Source organism: Crotalus tigris, unplaced genomic scaffold, assembly GCF_016545835.1.
Source record: "Crotalus tigris isolate CLP2741 ecotype Arizona unplaced genomic scaffold, ASM1654583v1 scf7180000017625.6296891, whole genome shotgun sequence".
In the NCBI taxonomy this organism is placed as follows: Eukaryota; Metazoa; Chordata; class Lepidosauria; order Squamata; family Viperidae; genus Crotalus; species Crotalus tigris.
In genome coordinates, this window is record NW_024096520.1 from 5596966 (window position 1) to 5617869 (window position 20904).

Sequence of the window (20904 nt, forward strand, 5' to 3'; positions counted from 1 at the left end):
TGTTTAAAAAAAAAAAGAAGAGACTGGCTGCCATTTGTCAGAAATGGTGTTGGGACTCCTACAGGGAGTTGAACTAGACCTACAAGGTCCCTCCCAATTCTGTTATTCTGTTATCTGTTATTCTGTTATTATGTTAACAGATCACATCTGAATCCGTTATAATTTGTCTTCCTTGATCACTGCAGAGGGCAACTAAGCAGAAGATAGGCAACTATCCTGCAGCTGGATAGAAAGAAGAGAGAAGAACCTTAGGAGTGGCAGCTTTATTGAACTCTGAGGCAGCAATCTTTTTTAAAAATCAATATTAGGTTTTCATTCCCAGAGATATTCCCATAATGCTAAATTAGATACTGCTTGTCAGCAAAACTGGATTTACTATGAAGCAGGGCCTTGTTGAATAGGTGGGTGGAGTTAGCCAGAAATCCACCCACTGATTGTCCACCCAAGCAGCTTCCATGTTCTAGAATGGAGTTATTCAGAAAATAGTTTTGAGGTGGAGGGTTTGATAAGATGGAGCTGCATATAAATCAAGGAGGGACAAGGTCCTTGCCATTGGTCAGGTAGAATTGCTCCACATATATTGGCTCCCTTTAAGAATGATTAATTATATCTGTCATCCCTTTTTTCAAGAAGTTTTGATTAGTTCGGTCATCCTTGGAGTGACCCTGCTGTGTTGGCTTTAGCAGGTAGAAAGGGATCAGATTAAAGAGTGGACCAATGCTGTTGGCTGAGCTCTGCTCTACTCAGCTTTCCCTTCTCATGCCTTCCTTTCCAGCTGATGATAATCTAGCTGTCACCATAGGGTGCTGAACGATTATGCTCTGAATGTTATCAGCTCAAATAAATTTCTCCAAGATATGGATACAGCCTTGACTTTTTAGAACACGACTCTTGCATTTCTTTTGGAATGAGGGTTTAGCCATACCCGCTTTTATATATATGAGCCACTTTTTGTAGTGAAAGATAATCTACTTACTAATTCCTGTATTTCTGATCTGTTACTGTAAACAAAAATGGTGCCAAAGGGAAAATTATTTTTCTGCCACATAAATGTTGTTTTCTTGCTTTTCTACAGAATATTAACCCAGTTAACTTCAGCTATATCAATGACTATGTCCCCGTTTCCTAAACCTGATATAATGATTGATGTCTTTATAGGGTAGATGAGGACCTACAGAAAGAAAAGGCCTGGCATCCCACCCACTTGCAACTGACCGTCCTGCGTGCCTGCTCCCTGCGCCCTAAGGGAAGCACGGGCACCAGCAACCCTTATGTTGTGATTCAGCTGCAAAAGCAAAAATTTAGGACCTCTGTAGCACTACACAACCTGAGCCCTGAATGGCACGAAGAGTGCACACTACAACTGCCAACTGTGTTGGATGACTCGGAAGAACATGGCCTTATCCTCACTGTCATGCACCAATCTGTTCACCACTTCAACCAATTCTTGGGCAGGGTCAATTTGCCTCTTGCCCAGCTTTTTCAAGACAAAACAAAGAGGAGAAATGAGTGAGCACTATCAGTTCTGTTTCAGTTTAGGAGACATAAGCAGACTTTACCTATCTTAGCCACAGAATGGAACTGGGAGGATACAGCATGGAAGTGATAGCCCTGAATTTTCCTAGCCTTAGAGAAGTGGACAATACCATAGCAGATAGTTTAGGAAGGAATTATATAGCTAGGGATTGCCATATGAATCCTCCATGTACTCTGGCTATATGCAAACAGGTAGCAAAGAAAACCAACTAAAGCAAAAGCAACATTGAACAACTTAGTTTCTTTAAATGCTGCACATGCATTAAGAAGCTAGAGTAATGTGCCTAATTGTGGCAGAGAGTTGAATACGAGTATAGACGGGATAGAAATGGGATAGGCTGATGAAAAATCATATACTGAACTTAAATGGATAAAATATTCAATGAATTGTATCTGATAGAATCAGCAAAGTCAAAACAGGAACTTTGCAAGCATCAGTCCTTATTAAATGTTTGATATCTAAGTACTCCTGTCTCATTCATAATCTTGGAAAATGGGGCAAAATCATTCTTAGCCCTCGGCAGATTATCTACTTATAATAGGATAACATACATAGTAGATCACTAATTAACATCAACATTCCTCGGCAACATACCATCAAAAAAACAATATCCTTACACCCAGATGAAGAAGATGAATTTCTATACAGGGGTGCTGTATACCACCTCTGAAAATTTAGGGATAGAGACCTTCACACAAAATGTTTACCAACTTGTCTCTCTTAAAATGGGAGAAGAGGGAAATTATTATACACAAAATTGAAAAGTAATCGTATCAGCTATATTTAAATTGAACTGATGGGATTTAAGTTTAGTCTTTGTCCTGATCAGATCCATTACCTTTTGACCCATGGTCCTTGGTAAGGAGTTCAATAACTTAAGTAGTGTCCTAGGCTGAAAAAAAGACTACCCCCCTTTTTTTAAACAGGGTGGTTTTAAAATATCAATAAATCGCTTGAAATGGCACTAGCATTGAAGACTACTACAAGTCCTGCACTAAAAGGTAATTGCATTTGTTCTGCAGGTGGTTTGTGTTGCAATCTCGCCCAGGAAAGAAAGAGAAGATCAGAGGACAGCTGCAGCTTGACATCCAGTTCTTACAGATCTCATCGCCAACTAGTGAGCCAGCAGTGAACTCTCCTGGAACTTGGACCTTCTTCACCAGATTTTGTGGAAGCAAGAAGGGCAGGAAGTACAAAGTCTACAAAGAAACTCTATCTCAGTCATCTAGCTTGGTATGTCCAATAAGATGAAATTTCTTTTCTTTTCTTCAAGTGTAAACTGAGAAATGCAGCCTGTTTATGCTAAAAAAATACTGAAGTTCGTTTTACTTGTCTGCTTATTTAGTTATTTAGATCAATTTGCACAGCCCCCAACTGACAAATTGCCAACTCTGGACAGTAACATACAATGAAAAATCAAAACAGCACCATCAAGATTAAAAAAAAAGAGACCCCAGTAAAGGATAATCCACAATTATTCAGCTCAGCACCAGGAGAAAATCCAGGTTTTCAAGTCCAAAAGGATTAGAGCCATCTAAATCTCAGAAGGATCTAGAGGATGCAGCAGAAAAGGAATGTTTCCTGGGTCACCCCAAATGACACTATTTTATAGAGGGTATCTGGGGCATACCTACTCAAGTTGTCATGGGATAGACAAACCCAATTGGAGATGGGTAGTCCCATGAATCACCCAGCCTTATCTCTTGTAGGGCATTAGAGTGGTAACCAACATCTTGAATTGCACCTGAAACCCTACTAGGAATCAGTGCAGCTAGCAAAGCAGTGGTATTACATGGAAATATCATGCAGCATTTGACATCAGTTTCCAGATGATCTTGAAGGGCAGTCCTACGTAAAGTGCATTGCAGTAGTCTAATCTGCTGCCATGGCATTTATTTTCTTCTGAATCCGTATAAAATCTGAGAACACATAGGCATTTTAACATATGACAATTAATTTAATCACCAACACTAACAGGCAAGCCACTAGAATATAAAATGAGAGCAAAGCCCACTCCTTACTTGCACTGATGTTATCTAGTTTGGTAACGAAACATCTGTAAGAAAACAACTAAGCCAGACATGTCAAACACAAGGCCCGGGGACTGGATATGGCCCACGAAGTGGTTTCATGTGGCCCGCGAAGCCATCCTGGAAACAGTGAGGGAATGGCCCCCATTGTCTTGGCCCTGGCCCAGGGCAGCCGGGAGCCAATGTACAATTTTATAGTGGCCATCTTGGCACTTGTCCCAGTGGACCATTCCTTGGCACTTGCCCCGGTCCTACCCCCGTCTGCCAGAGACCCTCAGATCTGTCCCACTCCTGCCCAGGCCCCCCATAAGCACCCTTGATGTGAATGATGTAGAACTGGCCACGGCCACCCAGTAGGCCACACCCACTCCATCCACACTCACCCATTAGGCTGCACCCACTCTGCCCCCCCCACCCGCCCCCCCCAAGGGCAACCACAACGCTGATGCGGCCCTCAGTGAAATTGAGTTTGACACCCCTGAACTAAGCTCAGCGAGTACCAGGGATCCCTCACTAAAGTGAATTTGTTTTTCCCATATTTATAATTGCAGTGCAAAGTCTTCATTAGTCAGGGTTTTACATACATCATTCAAAATAGTTATCTTCCATTTCCATCATTTATAAAAAGATTGGAGGTGGTGTTAGAATTACAGCTAAAAACATATGCTATGGTGCATATGAGCTGTGGTGGCCAGTGGTTAGAATTCAGTATTGCAGGCAAACTCTGTCCATAGCCAGGAGTTCGATCCTGGCCGGCTCAAGGTTGACTCAGACTTCCATCCTTTCGAGGTTAGTAAAATGGGGACCCAAATTGTTGGGGGCAATACGCTGACATTGTAAACCACTTAGAGAGGGCGCTATGTAAAGCAGTATGAAGTGGTATATAAGTCTAAAGTGCTAAGTGCTAAAGCACTGTACAATGTCCTTCAACATGTACAGAGAAAGACCTCTTACTGGCAACAGAAAATGCTCTTGATGTGACCTGATGGGGGGAAAATATCATTTAGTTTGAATCCTATTTATTTTACATACTTTTTCCATGGGCTATATTTCTGTGACCTATTTTATACCTATTTTACTTGCTCAGTGTGGAATGTTAAATGTCTATAATTAGAAGATGCCCGTAACATGAATAAAGAAAGCAAGCAAGCTAAAAACAACAGTGATCTAAATAAATCTAATCTTGGTTTAAAATACTATGCTATAATTGTATTGCCCAAATTCAGTATAACACAGCTCAAGGACTGGATAATCTTTGGTTCTCCAGCTGTTATTGGAATTTAATTCCTATCAGCCTCAACCATTGTAGCTAATCGTCATGTGTAATGGGAGCTGTACTTCAACAGCAGCTGAAGAGCTGTACATTTTCCAGTCTTGGGATAAAGGCCTTTTGAACTGTGTGAATCAGCCAGTAAAATATAACCTACAGGAAACTTAATTCTCCTTCTCCCTCAGTTCCTATTATTAAGCAATTGTATAACTCTATTGAAATGCTAATTGCTTTAATTCTTTTTTAAAAAACCCAATTGCAGTGTCCACATAACATGCTATATACAATAAATTCTGTTATAACTTAATGGGGTGGCTTGGTTCATACAATCTACAGATAATTGCTAGGTTCCCACAATACCCTGAATCACAAGCCAGCTTTTAGCCTATTCTTAGCATAAATCTAATTGTGTACATTACAGCCAATTGGGCATTGGGTAACGATCCTCAAAGTTTAGCTACAATGTTGAGGCTGATAGGAATTAAATTCCAATAACAGCTGGAGAACCAAAGATTATCCAATCCTTGAGCTGTATTATATTGAACTTGGGCAATAAAATGATAGCATAGTATTTTAAACCAAGATTAGTAGATTATTAGCATATCAAAGATTATGCTCAAGGAGCATAAACTCAAATACAGTTATCTTCAAGACAAAATATCTCCGAGGTACCATCTGCTTTTTTTTTCCAGGCTAATAATGAAGATTCGTCTTCTTCAAGCATCAGCACAGAGCTGGAGGCTGCAGCAGAGAAATCTGGAGCCAGTCTTGGCAGTTCTTTGCACATGACAACAGGTGAATAATTAAGGAACATACCAGCTATACAGAGCAATGGAAAGAAGTTAAAAACCCTTTCTTCAATTAATCATTTAATTTTCTCTCTTGCTTTTGGCTAAACCACTGCCTTTTATAGGTAGTCCTTGACTTACAATAATTCATTTAGTGACCACTTGAAGTTACAACAAGTGACTTTATGACCATTTTTCATACGACCATCACAGCATCCCCATGGTCATGCAATCAAAATTTGGACGCTTGGCAACTGGCTCATTTTTATGATGGCTGCAGTGTCCCGGGGTCATGGAATCACCTTTTGTGACCTTTTGACAAGAGATAGTCAATGGGGAATCCAGATTCACTTCACCAGTGTTACTAACTTAACAACCGAAGAGAGTCACTTAACAATTGTGGCAGGAAAGGTGGTAAAATGGGGCAAAATTCGCTTAACAATTGTCTCGCTTAGCAACAGAAATTTTGAGCTCAGTTGTGAGTTGAAGACTATCTGTATAACTTGAAAGCATAAGGCTAATGAAGGCTCTAATAGTTCCCATCCATGGCAAGTGCTAATTCCTTCCTAATTCCTTCAGAGATGCCATTATTCCTCAAAACTGTTAAATAGATTAAAAACACACCCTAGAATAGATGCAGTGGTGGGATTCAAATAAGTGAACAACTGGGTTCTCTGTGTGGATGCCACTTCCGGAAGTTTGTTCTGGGCCTGGGCAACAAAAAATTAACTACCGGTTCTGCCGAAGTGGTGCGAACCAGCTGAATTCCACCACTGCCTAGATAGCATCAGTTGTAAAATCCTACTCATTTCATATTCAGCTAGCAGCAACTACAGCTTATTAACAGTATATTTCATTGCTTTGATAATAAAATGTAAAGAACCAGAGAGGTAAATGATAAGTATATAGCTTGCTCCAACAGATTCACATGGCTGAACATTACGACCTGGAAACTCATGATTAGGGAACTGTTCTCTATAGATTCAGAGTCATTAAAAAAGGTACTCTTTTGTGTTATGGGATAATTCAGATAAAAATAGATACAAAAAATTGGCCCACTTTTTATTACTAGCCAAGCATTCAGCAAACCTAAGGGGAAAACCCCCCGTTTTTTATTAGAAAATGAATGACAAGTTGTTATTCCAAGAAGGTGCATTATAGAAATGTAAGAAAAAGAACAAGTTTTTTAAAATAAATATAACTTCAGTAATGTCCGAGACAACCATATGGGAGACAAGAAAAGCTTTTTAGGAATTCTTATGACATTTGCAACAATTCTGAAGGAAAAAAACAAAATGCTTGGAAAAAAATAAAACTAGAACAAATTTAAGCTCACAGGTATGAAGACAAGTATATAAAGTTAAATAACAATTAGATATTAGGAATGGAAGAATCCCAAAAGATAAAATATGTCCAAAAAAAGCATTTCCAGAATGCAAATAATTGAGGAAAACCTTTAGCATATCAAATTAGAAAACAGAAAAAACAGCAACAAGAAAGAGAGGGAGTAAATTGTTATATGCAAGACCAGAAACCGCAGACAAACTTGCAGGATTACTACAATACTAGCTGAGTACTGCATTTCTGAAATAAAGCCTACAGATCAATCTATATTCTGAAGAGAAAAATGAAGGACAATTTACTAAGAGATTTATAATACAGGTAGTCCTTGACTTACAATACTTCATTTAGTGACCTTTCAAAGTTACAATATCACTGAAAAGTATTTTATGATCGTTTTTCACACTTACAACCATTGCAACATCCCCATGATCATATGATCAAAATTCAGACGCTTGGCAACTGACTCATGTTTATGACGGTTGCAGCGTCCCGGGGTCACGTGATCACGTTTTGTGACCTTCTGACAAGCACAGTCAATGAAGAAGTCAGATTCACTTAACAACCGTGTTACTAATTTAACAGCTGTAATGATTCATTTAACAACTGTGGCAAGAAAGGTCCTAAGATGAAACAAAGTTCACTTAATAAATGTTTCGTTCAGCAACATAAATTTTGAGTTTAGTTGTGATCCTAATTGGGGACTACCTGTAAATGCATTAGAACACCTCAACAGTAAGAAAAAGAAGGTACTACTAGTGTTTTTAGATGCAGAAAAAGCCCTTGACCACTAGGAGTAATCTTTCTTATTAACAGTTTTAAGCAAAATTAATCCAGGACAAGAATTTAAAATTTGGATGGAGAGCATATATCAGAGGCAAATAGCAAAGAATGATATGATATCTTCTCTACATGTTTTTCAGTAAACAAAGGCACCAGAGAAAAATATCCATTTTCTTCCTTATTATTTGTAAATGTTTTAGTAGCTTTGGCAGACAAGATCCAGAAACAAATATTTGGAATCAAGATTCGGGGAAAAGAATTGCAACTTGAAATGTCATACAGATAATCTAATACTAACCATTATGCAATCAGAGTGCTATAGGAACTCTGATGCAAATAATCAAAGTCTTTGGTGAATTATCCAGGCACCAAAATAAAAGATACCAAATAAAAAATATTTTAATTCCAGAAGAAAACTTTTTGAAAAAAATCTGGTAGCGGGATCTTTTTTTAAAAAAAACACAACAACAGTCAAATGTTTGGGACTTTGTTTAACAATATGCAATAAAGACCTATCTCTGAACAATTATGATAAATTATGGAAAAAGTTAAAAAAAAACGAAAGGTGGAAAAAAATCTAAAGCAGTGGTTCTCAACCTTTTTAATGCCGCGACCCCCAACCGGTTGTAAGTCAAGGACTACCCAACCAGTTGTAAGTGGAGGACTACCCAACCAGTCATAAGTCGAGGACTTTCCCTGCCTGGGAGCGCCTCACAGGCATGGTGCCGCTCCCTGCATTGGCCGAGGCATAGCTGGCAAGCGGCAGAGACGGAGCAGGCCGATCACCGGCTGGGCCACCAGCTGGCCCAGCCCAAGGGAGGTTAGGCACCCGCCGGGCCTCACGCGTGCCAGCAACCCTCCCTGCACCTGCCGGCCTCCCACTTCCCACCCCTGGCCCTCTTTTACTTACATTTTTAGTAGTTGCTCAGCAGGGAGGGGTGGAAACTTCCAGACAGCTCGCCTTCGCTGCGGACAACTTGCAGCACCGTTTGCAGAATGGGACTTTTGGCGGGCTCAGCAGGGCAGAGACAGCCTGGACAATTCCTATTGGCTTTTGAAAGCCAATAGAATTAGACTCTATTCAAGAGAGTCTATTCTATTGGCTTTCAAAAGCCAATAGAATAAAAGGGAGTAGCACAGCTAAGGAAAAGGGGAAAAAATGGCGGACTGTGTTGTTTGGCGACCCCCATGAAATGGTTGTTCGACCCCAAATGGGGTCCTGAACCACATGTTGAGAACCGCTGATCTAAAGCATTCTGGCCTAAGACATATTGTGGCAAAAAAATGAACATACTAGACAAGATGAATTTATTTTAAATGGTAACAATTCCAATCTCAGACAAAACCTTATAGGATTGGCAAAGAATTGCATGAGATTTATATGGAGCAGGAAAAAAACCCTGAGACTTAAGATTTTGCAACATTCAGAAAAAATAGGTAACCTCTCAATTTCTAACATTAAAGTATATTTTTATCTAAGCAGTCTATCGTGCATGACAATGGATAAAATTGCCAAACAGCACAATATTAATCATAGGAGCTGTCTTTGCCAATGAACATATACCTATGGTATAAGGAAAGAAAAGAATAAAATAATTCGAAAAAATGTATTATAGACAAAATTTGGTAAAAATATGGAAGAATTAAAAAGTGATGTCAAGAAAGAAGGGAATAGTTTGGGAAAGGAAGCAGAATTTGAAACACTTTATACAAAACCAGTATCATTTATTAGGATACCTATATAAATTATGATTGAATTAGGCCACAGAAATAGAAGAAATAAAAAATGGAATGATACAGTAAATGAAAAATTCAAAGAAATAATCACATAACAATGGGAAGATTTATGGGGAAAAAGCAAATTTATTCCATATTATAATTTAAGGAAAAATTAGTAGAAATAGGTTTTACTGATAATAATGACCAAGATAGGGAAATCATATAACAATAAATGCTGGAGATATCGTAACAAAGAAGGAAATATGTAGTGATTATGCTAAAAAATGTTGTCCATGGGGTCGCGATGGGTTGGACACGACTTCACAATTAACAACAACAACAATGTTAAAAAAGCCCATCAAAATTACTGGAAATAAATAAACCAAAATATTCAGAAAATCCCAAGAATAACATTTGAACTGAAACCACAAATATTTTGGGGGGTACAATCTCAGAGCACCTAAATGAAAAATATTGGAGCTGCCAGAACAAATTTGGCACAAGATCAGACAAGAGAACCTTTGCCATCAAAATCAGATTGAGAGGCCCTAATTGAAGAATATGCACCTATAATAGAATTCTAACCAAATTTAAAGAAGAATGTGTCCCATATATATATGATATATTAACAGGGAAAATTTAGAATATGATTTCTAAAAATATATATTAGAAGACAAAATGTGTACTGGTAATAATCTTCACTGTAAATTATAAATAGGTTACAATCAAGGGTTGGAGAAATAGTGGGAAGGAAAAGGAGAATGTGTTATTAGAAATTTTTTTAATAAGAATAATTTTTTATTTGTGCTTGTTTCTCTTTGTTTTATTCTATTGTCTGTATTTGCTATTTAACATGATTTCTTTTTGCATTTTATTACACTATTTTAACAATAATTTCAAATTTCAAAAATTAAACCAAAGAAAGAAAGAATAATGTAAAACATATGCATAAAGTTTTTTTTTTTTCTCAAAAAGAACAAATCTGGACCAATCAGGAATTCAGTATACATCAATAGCAAATTGATGGATTCTTCTCACTGCTGCTGTTTTGGCCCTTTGAATGCATGATACAGATTGACTGCACTCTATATTTTCCATCAAATCTGGAAGATCCTAATAATGAATAAAATGGCATGGGCAAAAAATAAGAATTTGAGATAAGAGGTGTATACAAAATCTTATAGGACAAGCAAAGACAGGGACATACTGAATCCCATTTCTTAGCATCTAATAATTTTTTGTTATGGGCAAATACAATGTTCTTAAATTAAAGATCCCAGTTTCTGTAATGAGTAGAAAATGTAAAAAAGTGGCTCTGGGAGTCTTTTATCCCTACATATCTGCAATGTAACATGGCAACACAGTGCTTGTGAATGCCAACAAATCTGCTAGGCCATTAAAATTATTTGACTTCTGTTTATGTATTTTTTTTAAAAAAAATAAGCCAAATCTCATAACACTTGCACATACTTTCATGAGATCTCATGAGGTTTTAGACATTTTGTTAACATTTTATATACACACATATTCTCACTATTACGGAGAACCCCAAAGTGGTTCCTACTGCCTGAAATGATTCTTAACTCATGATACAGCATCTATGAAATATTCCTCAGTCATAAGCTATTTTTTTTCAAAGATGAACACTCTTGGGGAAGGGGGGGACTTAAGATATTGCAATTCTGTAATCCTTTTGGTTCTACCTTATCCTCTCTACAGCAACCTGTGTTGGAAAGAAATCTATATCCAAACCCCAACTGCAGAAGCTCGTTTCCTGTAACTACAAAGAACTTCCCTCTGAAGTTACAAACACAACACAGTCCGAGCATCCAAGTACCTTGGAACAGTTCAATAGCATCTTTAGTCAACAGCCCAAGAAAAAATCAAAACCCCTGAAAGAGGATAGAAGTCCAGAGGCAGCAGGCATCTCTATGGAACCCTGGCAAGCATCTCTTCCACCCCTTCATACTGTAGGGCACAGTGATATTCCCCCAAGGGCTCATACCCTCCATTTCTCTATAGTGAGTCTTCAACAGATCACTAATATTGCACCAGCCAGCTCTATTACCAGCCGTTTCCATAGATGCCGAATGCAGCTGCATAGGAGTTACCAGTTCTGTCGCAGGTGTCTTGGAGTGGGGTCTTGATCATACGTTAACTTTGTTTCTACATTTCTCAATGGAAAAAAAATACTACTGTATCCAGAAATATACAAATGAATCATATTCAGATAATCTACATGTATGTTCTGGTGCCTAGTTCTTTCACGTTGAGGAGCGTTGGGGAAAAAAATTAAAACATCGTAAAAAAAAGGTGGGTTTAAGTCAGAATTCTGTTACTAAAAAAAAAAATAGAAAATTTGATATTATTAGAAGTAGTATAAAAAAACCCTGTTCACGCACATTTCACTTATAGTATTCTTTCAATCCATTTGTTTTAATAGCTGTATTTCAGTACTGTAAGTCAACAGCTTTTACAGTTCAAAAGATCTGAAAATGGAATTAGCCAAGATGATCAGCCAAGAGTTCGTGGAGTCAGAAAGCAAGGTATGCACTATCAAGAGGCATCAGAGGAAAAATGCGGTATAAGGATATTTTGGAGCAGATATTTATGCATATAATTATCACAAGAGAAGCAAACGTCTAACACTCCTTTGAGTTTTAGTCTGGATAGAGAAATCTTCAAGTCCTGGCTAGCAGAGAAACAATAATTTAATCCCTATAGTGTCTCTGAGTTCACAGTTTCTTCAGCTTGTCGAGATGAAGATACCTAAGACAATATCCTTCTAGCTGATAGAAAGGCACTTGGCTTATTTAATGTTTCCATCACCACTGCATTTGTTGCCACCTCGCAGTATCCATGTAGAAGAGGTAATGCCCTGCATTTGCGTCATCAACTAGTGTAGATCCTCAGTTCTCTTTTTAACCATGTTACCCTGGCAGTTAAGACTGGTTGTCGGTTCCTACAGAAGGATTTGCCATCCGAGAGCTGAGCTGCAAATTCTGGCCATGAGCTGGTGGAGCAGCAAACAAGACAGCCAATCTGTACAGAAGGCACATCAACCAGATGCACACCAGGGAGTCTCACTGGAGTCACACTCTAGCAAGATATTAAGAACTGTGCAGGGAGCTCCTGCCACACTCAATGAAGTGCGTGATTCTACTCTGTATTTTAGGTTAGTCAGTCCTCCAGTCCGGTCTACCTTGAACTGCTCCTGTGAAAACAAAAATGGCATGTGTTATACAAAAAAGACAACAATATATGAAAAAAAAATACCAATAAGGTATCATTCAACCATGTACATTTTGACCAACATTTAAAATATTCGTAACAAGAGCTTGACACTAAAAATACAAAATTACATGGCATCGGAAGCTCCAAGGCTACAAATCGTGCAACCCCTCTATAAATCAGCTTGTGTTATAAACACTGTATGCTTATTAAGTTTAACAATTTTGCATGCATTTCTTTTAAGAACCAAAAAGGTGAAAATTGCATCAATTTAGGAAGGTCCGATTCTTAAATACTAGAATCCCATGTTAGAGGTCATTTTAGCAAAAGTCATCGTTGCTGCTTTATGAACTGTCTCTGTTCATTGTTTTTCAGTCAAATCACAAACTTGCAAATTTCCAGATTGTGTGGTTAAAAATAATATGTATATTTCTTTACCAAAATAGAGATAGGAAAGGGGAATGAGGAGGTGTTCTTTACCTTCATGGAAAATCTGTTTGCACTAATTCTGAGTATTTTCTTTTTAACTATGACATACACTTTTGGACATTTTGTCTAGTGATTTAGTCTTAAAATACATAGCAGCACCTGCCTTTTACCCCAACATTTAACATTTAAGTATTCAATACACACAGATATAAATATGTGGAGGGATGGTCTTTATCCATGCATATATAGATACATATTCTTTCTGTTAGAAAGAAGACCAGCTTTAATATATAAAAATGGAGGCGAAGCAGCAGCAATGGCTTGCAAAGGCTACTAAATATATAAAAACATTTAACGAATGTTCCCCATAAATATTTTTCTGTAACAACACAGTTTATTTGAGAACATTTGTCTCAGTCCTTAGCTAAAAGCATCTTGAATTTTCCATTAACTATTCACTTAGAAAAAGAAATATTGCTAGATTTATATCATATGCATGGTTTGTTTTAACCATAAAGCATGAATTCAAATATTTTAAAGATGGAATTATCTTATTAATGGAACCCTCGAGAAAATATTGGAGAGAAACAGATTTCAGATGAAAGTTCATAATGGGAGGTGATATTCATTGTAAATGACACTTACAATTCCATTATAAATAGAATTTGTGCATATATTCCATTCTATGTGTTAAGAGTTACTATTGCCAGAGTATTGAAAGAAAGACATCAGAATCTTTATTTCATGACATCCTGACTCAATTTTTATGTTTCTAGAATAGCCTCCTCCTCCTCCTACCCCCAGTTACTACAGTAATAGGCGTGAACCCTATAGTATTGGCTGGTGACTGGGCAATGTGTGGCCCTCTGCAACTTTTCATCTTACTGCTAGTCATGTTTGTGACAGCAATTGGAAGTTAAATGTTGAATCACATTTGAAGATGCAGATTTGCCTACTTTTTGTAGATGACAGGTAACTAATCAAGAGGAAGCAAGAATTTCTTAGCTTACATCTAAAGACAACCCTTTTCAAGATTCGCTTTTCATCCTCCTCCCCAATGAGAAACTCCACCTGTTTCTGGGAAGCAATACGCTTCTGATCCCTTTTGCGCCAAGCTGGATCATGCAGATGTTGGAATGTCTTATATCCACTTGTAATACCTGAGGGTCGGAAGAGCTGAAATGAAGAATAGTGGAGCCAACGTGATTCTTTGGGAATTGGGGTAAGACGTTTACAGCAGTCCCAGATCACACTGAGCACCTGAACCCCAAAGTCCCAATTCCCACTACAAATATGATTCATCCTCACTTGAAGTCCAGCTGCTCTGAAGCGGCGATAAAATTCATCATCTTCCCTGCCCCAGCCCCAGAAACGGTTGGACATTCCATTGCACTGAAATAATAATAAGGTTGTTAATCCCAGTTTGTTTTCCTCTTAATAAGATTTGAGACTTGAAAGATTAGAAAACGCAGACCTATTCTCTCAATCTTACATTTCTAGGATTGTGGGCCTTTTTTTTCTACATATGCCTAGCAAGTTGCCAGACCAAAAAAAAAAAGGAAGCCTGTATTTCTTTAGCAAGAGCACAACCAGCAGGGTCTTCTGCCTTTTGCAAAAAGTAAAGGAGTTGCTTCCGTAAGAAAGAAGTCGTGACTTACCATTCGATAGTGTTGCTTGGTGAGTAGCAAGATGCCCCCCACATAGGTGCTATAATGATAGAGTGGGTGCAGCTCAGGTGAAGCCACGTGGAAAGGACCAGCTGCTGGGAAGCTGTAATCCAATTCCTCATTGAGAGGTAACAAATCCACGTCATGCATGGCAATGTAGTCTGTGTCATTGCTACTTTCCAGGAAACCCACATTGATCAGAGATGCTCGGTTAAACCTGCCCAGGAGATCAATGTGAGAAAAGTGGATCTAAGTCACAAAATTCTACCCAGGCAGGTTGAATTACTTCTTTGCTGGAATTGTTCAAATCTATATACAGTAGTATAGCATATAGCAGGGCTTTTCAACCTTTTCACCCATTGTACCACTTTTAGGATATGGCAACATCCAAGTACCACCAGTCGCTTAGCAAGGTGTCAAAAACTTGATGACCCCCCCAAAAAAGAAAAAAAGTGATAAAGTACAGGTAGTTCTCAACTTACAACAGTTCGCTTAGTGACTGTTCGAAGTTACAATGGCACTGAAAAAAGTGCCCCCCAAGATTGGTAGCGGGGGTGGGATGGGGGTGTTTGGTTTTTATTCCTCCCCATCTGCTGGGTGATTGAAGCTGGTTTTGGTCACTTCACATGACCCTGGGACACTGTGACCGTCATAAATATGAATCAGTTGCCAAGCATCTGAATGTAAATCACAAGACCCTGGAGATGTTGCAACATTCCAGTTGATCGGTGCTTCTTCTGAGCTCAGAAGCGCCAGGATCAGCACCGAGCTCCAGCTGGAGCCTGGCGCTAATCCTGGTGCTTCCACTGAGCCCTGACAGCCCAGAAGCGCTGATCCTGGAACTTCCGCTGAGTCCTGACAGCCCTGCAGCTCCAGCTATCTCTCACTCAGGCTTGTGCGGTGCTGCCACCAGTTCAGCTCATTCCCCTCCCCCGCTACTTTTCTAGGATGGTTGTGTACCACCTGGCTGAGAATATTTTTTTGTTTTCTGACATATAACTAAGCACATTGATGTGTAGTTAATTCCTTATACTGTTATAGTTTCAGAAAAAATGTAAGACTTTTAACATGAGTACCAGAACCAATTTCAGACATAAACTAGACTCCGATCTGAAAGCTTCCACTGGAGTAATAAAAATCATGATTGCAAAAAAAGCCCCCCCCAATACCAACCCATTTCTATGGCAAACTGTCTCAAGTGACTCATTCTTAAGAGCATATAACTGAAGAAATATAAGTCCAGATCATGGTTGTCCCAAAGGTGCTTTTTTTCACAAGGCAACTGGACTTTGTTTTTCTTTGAAGACGTTTCGCTTCTCACCTAAGAAGCTTCTCCATCTCTGACTGGATGGTGGGAATGGCAGGATTTATATTCCTTGCAGACAGCTGGTCATTTGCATTCTTTTTTTTTTTTTTTTGCATTCCTGAATGCAAATGACCAGCTGTCAGCAAGGAGTATAAATCCTGCCATTCCCCACCATCCAGTCAAAGCTGAAGAAGCTTCTTGGATGAGAAGTGAAATGTTTTCAAAGAAAAACAAGAAAGTCCAGTTGCCTCATGAAAAAAGCACCTTTGGTAAAACTGAAGAAATAGTTTGAAATAAAAGATCAGCTGCTATTTTATACTGGGAATATTTGACAACATCCAATAATTATTAGGAGACAGAAAGATTAGGAATTCTGGTTTGATCTTCTACTTACCCAGTTCTCTTGGTTAAGAAACACAAATATTTTCTTTCCAGTACAACAAATGATCAGTTTTTAATTTTTACATTTCAGTGTTAGGCCCAAACCATTTTGAAAAGGGAATGTATGAAATTCAAAATACAAGTAAGTTACAGAGACAGTTCCTCTCTGGATGTGTTTGGCAATAACTCCTGTAATTCCCAGTAAGCATGGACTGGCCTGTGGATTATGGGAGTTGTTGTTCAACACATCCAAAAGGCATCAGTTTGGAAGGCTAGAAAAGAGGGAAAAAAGCATGAGGATAGGATTCTGAATCACCCATATTGTAAAATACCTGTAATGATCCACCTGGTTGAGAATAAAGATATGATGACGAATTTTCTTCTTGCTGAGGAAGCGATGCATATGAGGTACAAAAGTCAGCAGCTCCTCAAAACGTTCTCGAAAGGGAACCAACACTGCCAAGCGATGAGGTCCCCATGATGGATCATCAGGAACTTGAGGTAAAGGTTCAAGTACACATGGTTTTTGAGGCACCGTTGCCTCAGCTGTTTGACTTCTAGACTCATCCCCTGAGCAACTGAACTGCAGCCACAACAGGGAGAGAAAACCCAGCAACAGCACAATAAAGAAGAGCTGAAAGAGAGAGCATTTCCAGGGTAGAATGCCCAGGAGCCGGAAAAACCTGAAGCAAAATCAGAAAAAGCAATACAACACTGTGATGGGCTACTCTAGCAAAAAAGAATGGGAGACAAAACAAGCTTCCACAAGTTTTTCCAGAGTAAGCATGGCCTGTAAGAGTAGAAATCATAGTTATGAATGGAATCCAAAATCCAAAATACAGAAGTATTTGGGAAAAATATGGGGAGATAAGCATTAAGCATTTACAGATCCATGTTTTGCTTTAATAATGGTTTAGTGAACAAACTATATAAAATTGAAGCCAAAAGCCATAGTTTATAAGTTACTATGGCTAAGTTCACAGATTTTGCATTAAGTCAAAAACCTAATAATGACCAAGTTCACACAATATGCTAATTTGTTTGTCAAATTTATATCGCTACCCATCTTACACAAAGTGACTCTGGGTGACATACAATAAAACTTTATTAGAATCTACTATAAAGCCATTTATTTATTTGCCAACTTGCTGCAAGGCTACTTTTGCAGTAAAACATAAACATATATTACCGTAAAACCATAAGCAGGGGAATATCATACACAACACAGTCAACAGGTGGGCTCCCTATCATCAGGGATTCACAGGTTGTTGAAAAAAATGTATTAAGGGCTTTCTGGAAGGCAAAAATAGTTGAGGTAATCATCAGGAGGGATGATGTTCCAGATGGTGGATGCCATGGCAGAAAAGGTTTGCCTCCTAGGTCCTGTCAGATGAAACTCATTTACAGACAGGACCTACAATATGCCTCTCCTACCAGAACCTGATGGGATCAGTAGATATAATCAGGAAGAGGCAGTCCCTCAGATAACCTGATCCCATGCCACACAGAGTTTTAAAAGTCAAAACCAGTACTTTGAATTGGACCAAGAAGCTAACTGGCAAACAATACAGCTCATAAAGTGGATGTGTGTGTCTTCTTAGCACACACAACTGCATTTTGCACCAGTTACAGCTTTGGGATACAAGGACATCTTATGTAGAATGTATTACAAAAGTTTATGTGTGAAGTGATTAGGGCACAGGTCGGCAACCTGCGGCTCCGGAGCCGCATGCAGCTCCTTGAGCCTTCCCCTGTGGCTCCCAGCCTCCTTTGCCTTTGCAGAGAGAGACAGAGACAGAGAGAGGCAATTGCACTTCCCTGCTTCTTTCTCTCTCTCTCTCTCTCTGTTTGTGTGTGTGTGTGTGTGTGTGTGTGTGTGTAAAAGAGAGTGCACTCACAATGTTCTCCGAGGAGCTGAAAAGCTTACTGGCCGGAGCTCCTCCCTGTGCTGCGTTTCTGCAGGAAGCAGGAAGCAGGAAGGGCAGGAGAGAGCTAGCTAGCCCAGCTAGGCTGACTCAGGAATTCTGGGAGTTGAAGTCCATGAGTCATGAAAGAGACGAGGTTGCTTACCCCTGAGCTTGTTGGACAACAGCTTGAAGCTTGCCAGGTGAGCAGCAGATAGGAGGGGGGGAGAAAGAGAGGGAGAGAAAGAGAGAGCGGGAGGGAGGGAGGGAGAGAGAGAGACAGAGAGAGAGAGAAAGAGAGTGGGGGAAGAGGAGTGGCAGACCAAGGGCAGATAGAGAGGGAGAGAGACAGAGAGAGAGACACTTTTGATATCTAAAATGAAGATAACACTGCATATATCCTTTTTTACCTTTGTGTGTATGTAATTTTATTTTCTTAAAGCGTTCTCTTGGTGATCATTGTTTTAATAGTATGGATATTCCCAAAAGTCATAATTTTACTTTTATTTTTAGTGTGTGTGTGTGTGTGTGTGTGTGTGTGTGTGTGTGTGTATATTATATATATATATATATATGTTTTCTGAGATTTTCGCGGGTATTTGTATGTAGGTCTTTGGTTGTTCGGGTTTTCTCCCGCGTAAAATTGGAAGTGTCTTTACGCGGGAGAAAACCCGAACAACCAAAGACCTACATACACACACACACACACACACACACATACACACACAAACACACACCTATAATAAAGGTAAAAAAGGATATATGCAGTATCTTCATTTTAGATATCAAAAAGGTTTTGCGGCTCCCAGTGTTTTGTTTCTGGTGGGAAACGGGTCCAAGTGGCTCTTTGAGTGTTGTGGGTTGCCTACCCCTGGATTAGGGCAAGAGTATCTGTGAGTAGGGCTTCACAGTCCAGAAATGGTGCACAACCCAGTTGTGCAGATTCTCCTGTCCATGACTGGCATCCGTTTTTGGCTAGGAATTGCAAGTCCCAAAGGACCCCAAGATTGTGACCCAACTCTGTCTGGGGCAGCAATACCCCATCCAGTACCAAAGATGGTAAAGTCCCAGATCTAGAAGGCCCTAAAACTCAAAGCTACTCAGCCTTGTCAGGAGCTTATTTTATGAATCTAGTCACCATGATTTACTCAATACAGTACATCAGTTTCATATACTATATGGCATGGGTGTCAAACTCGCCATGTAACGTGACGTGTCGCAACTCTTTTTGCATTGCCAGCAATGGGGTGGGCGCGGCTTCAGTATGATGAAACTGGCCCACAGGCGGGCAGTTTGACACCCCTGTAGTATGGCATAACAGTACATCAGTTGTGCAAACTATGCTTCTGAATCACAGATTGTTCAGGTCAGATTGCACTCATGAGCTGTAACTGTATTTACATGGAAGTAAGACCAAATACATGCTTTCTCAAGCTGTAAACCTTACTGCATTCTGCCTAAGGCTAGATAAATAAGCATAACTATGCATACTGCAAAATCAGTCCTCATTCCCTCATAATCATCTGAAATTATCTCTTTTTACAGGGATAGACGTAAGGCCCAGGATTATAGGCCTGAGACTAGCCAATGTTTCATCCTACTATTTATAAACTCTTTCTCTTATGACTTCCCATTTGCAGCAGAGCTTCCATTTATTTAGGAAACAAAGGAAAGTTTGCACAATCCGCAGTTTCTTAGTTCTTGCTCAATAATATGCTTAAAAGGTTTTGGAACGTGGGGTGAAGAATAGGGCAGACTCTGTCCTTTTCTCTCAGTCTTCCCCCTATGCAACGGCACTCTGGCACTGGCTCACACAGCCGCCGTTGCAGCTTTCTCATTCATTCCTTCACTAGAATAAGCTATTATACATGCAACACACACACACACACACACACACACACACACACACACCAAAAATCAATCCATTCCGCAAAGCATTGGTTCCCCAGCTATTAAGCGTTTTTATGTTTTAAATATCCAACAGCGTGCAATCCGTGTCATAGATTCTGGTTCGTGGTCATTTTACCAATCTTCAGAAATTAAAGCGAATCGTTTGAGCCCCGAGAAAAGAGGAACCATTGAGGCTTGCTTCTACCACGGCATCTCCCAAATATCTTCTCGTCCGGTCTCTTATGATTCCTGTCGCTCATATTTTATGACACTTACCCGCCGCCGCCGCCGCCGCCTCCCGCCCGGCGATACATCGTTGACTTTCGTCGAGAAAGCAACATCCTGCCGACTTGCCGGTCAACACCCCACACGGGACACGTTGGCTAGGACACCAGGTCCAAGAAATATCGCACCCCTCCAGAAACGCGCTCCCTACCAGCTGTTCCGTCTAACTTTTGTTCCTAGTCGAACATAAGCTCCTCGCTTAAGGATGAGCAAAGCGAATGGCTCCTGAATGATAAAAAGCAGAATACAGGAGGCAAGGCGAACTTTTAAATAGCGCCAGGAAAAGGGCTCATTGTTTTACATCCATTTATTAACATTCCATGTAGCACTGAATTTTAAAGTT

At 39.5% G+C, this 20904-nt stretch overlaps 2 protein-coding genes across 2 annotated transcripts; one reads left to right on the plus strand and one right to left on the minus strand.

The window, feature by feature from the left end:
• Positions 1-506: 506 nt before the first annotated feature.
• LOC120304025 (rab11 family-interacting protein 2-like) lies at positions 507-11649 on the plus strand. Its single transcript, XM_039334112.1, has 5 exons — positions 507-560; positions 1159-1509; positions 2560-2770; positions 5530-5632; positions 11188-11649. The coding sequence occupies exons 1-5, from the start codon at positions 511-513 to the stop codon at positions 11613-11615; spliced, it is 1143 nt and encodes a 380-aa protein (XP_039190046.1). The 5' UTR covers positions 507-510; the 3' UTR covers positions 11616-11649.
• A 150-nt stretch (positions 11650-11799) lies between these two features.
• Positions 11800-20873, minus strand: B4GALT7 (beta-1,4-galactosyltransferase 7). The gene is made up of 6 exons (XM_039334115.1): positions 20553-20873; positions 16815-17165; positions 14787-15012; positions 14437-14520; positions 14200-14304; positions 11800-12682 (listed from the first exon to the last, which is right to left on the minus strand). The coding sequence occupies exons 1-6, from the start codon at positions 20615-20617 to the stop codon at positions 12527-12529; spliced, it is 987 nt and encodes a 328-aa protein (XP_039190049.1). The 5' UTR covers positions 20618-20873; the 3' UTR covers positions 11800-12526.
• Between the last annotated feature and the right edge of the window lie 31 nt (positions 20874-20904).

Coding starts and splice junctions, on each gene's coding strand:
- LOC120304025 (XM_039334112.1), top strand. CDS start 511: ATGGAGCTGCATATAAATCAAGGAGGGACAAGGTCCTTGCCATTGGTC. Junction 561..1,158: donor AGGTCCTTGCCATTGGTCAG/GTAGAATTGCTC, acceptor ATGTCTTTATAG/GGTAGATGAGGACCTACAGA. Junction 1,510..2,559: donor AAAACAAAGAGGAGAAATGA/GTGAGCACTATC, acceptor TTTGTTCTGCAG/GTGGTTTGTGTTGCAATCTC.
- B4GALT7 (XM_039334115.1), bottom strand. CDS start 20,617: ATGTTGCTTTCTCGACGAAAGTCAACGATGTATCGCCGGGCGGGAGGC. Junction 15,013..16,814: donor AACCAGGTGGATCATTACAG/GTATTTTACAAT, acceptor TCTCCTGGGCAG/GTTTAACCGAGCATCTCTGA. Junction 12,683..14,199: donor GTATTGCTTCCCAGAAACAG/GTGGAGTTTCTC, acceptor TTGTTTTCACAG/GAGCAGTTCAAGGTAGACCG.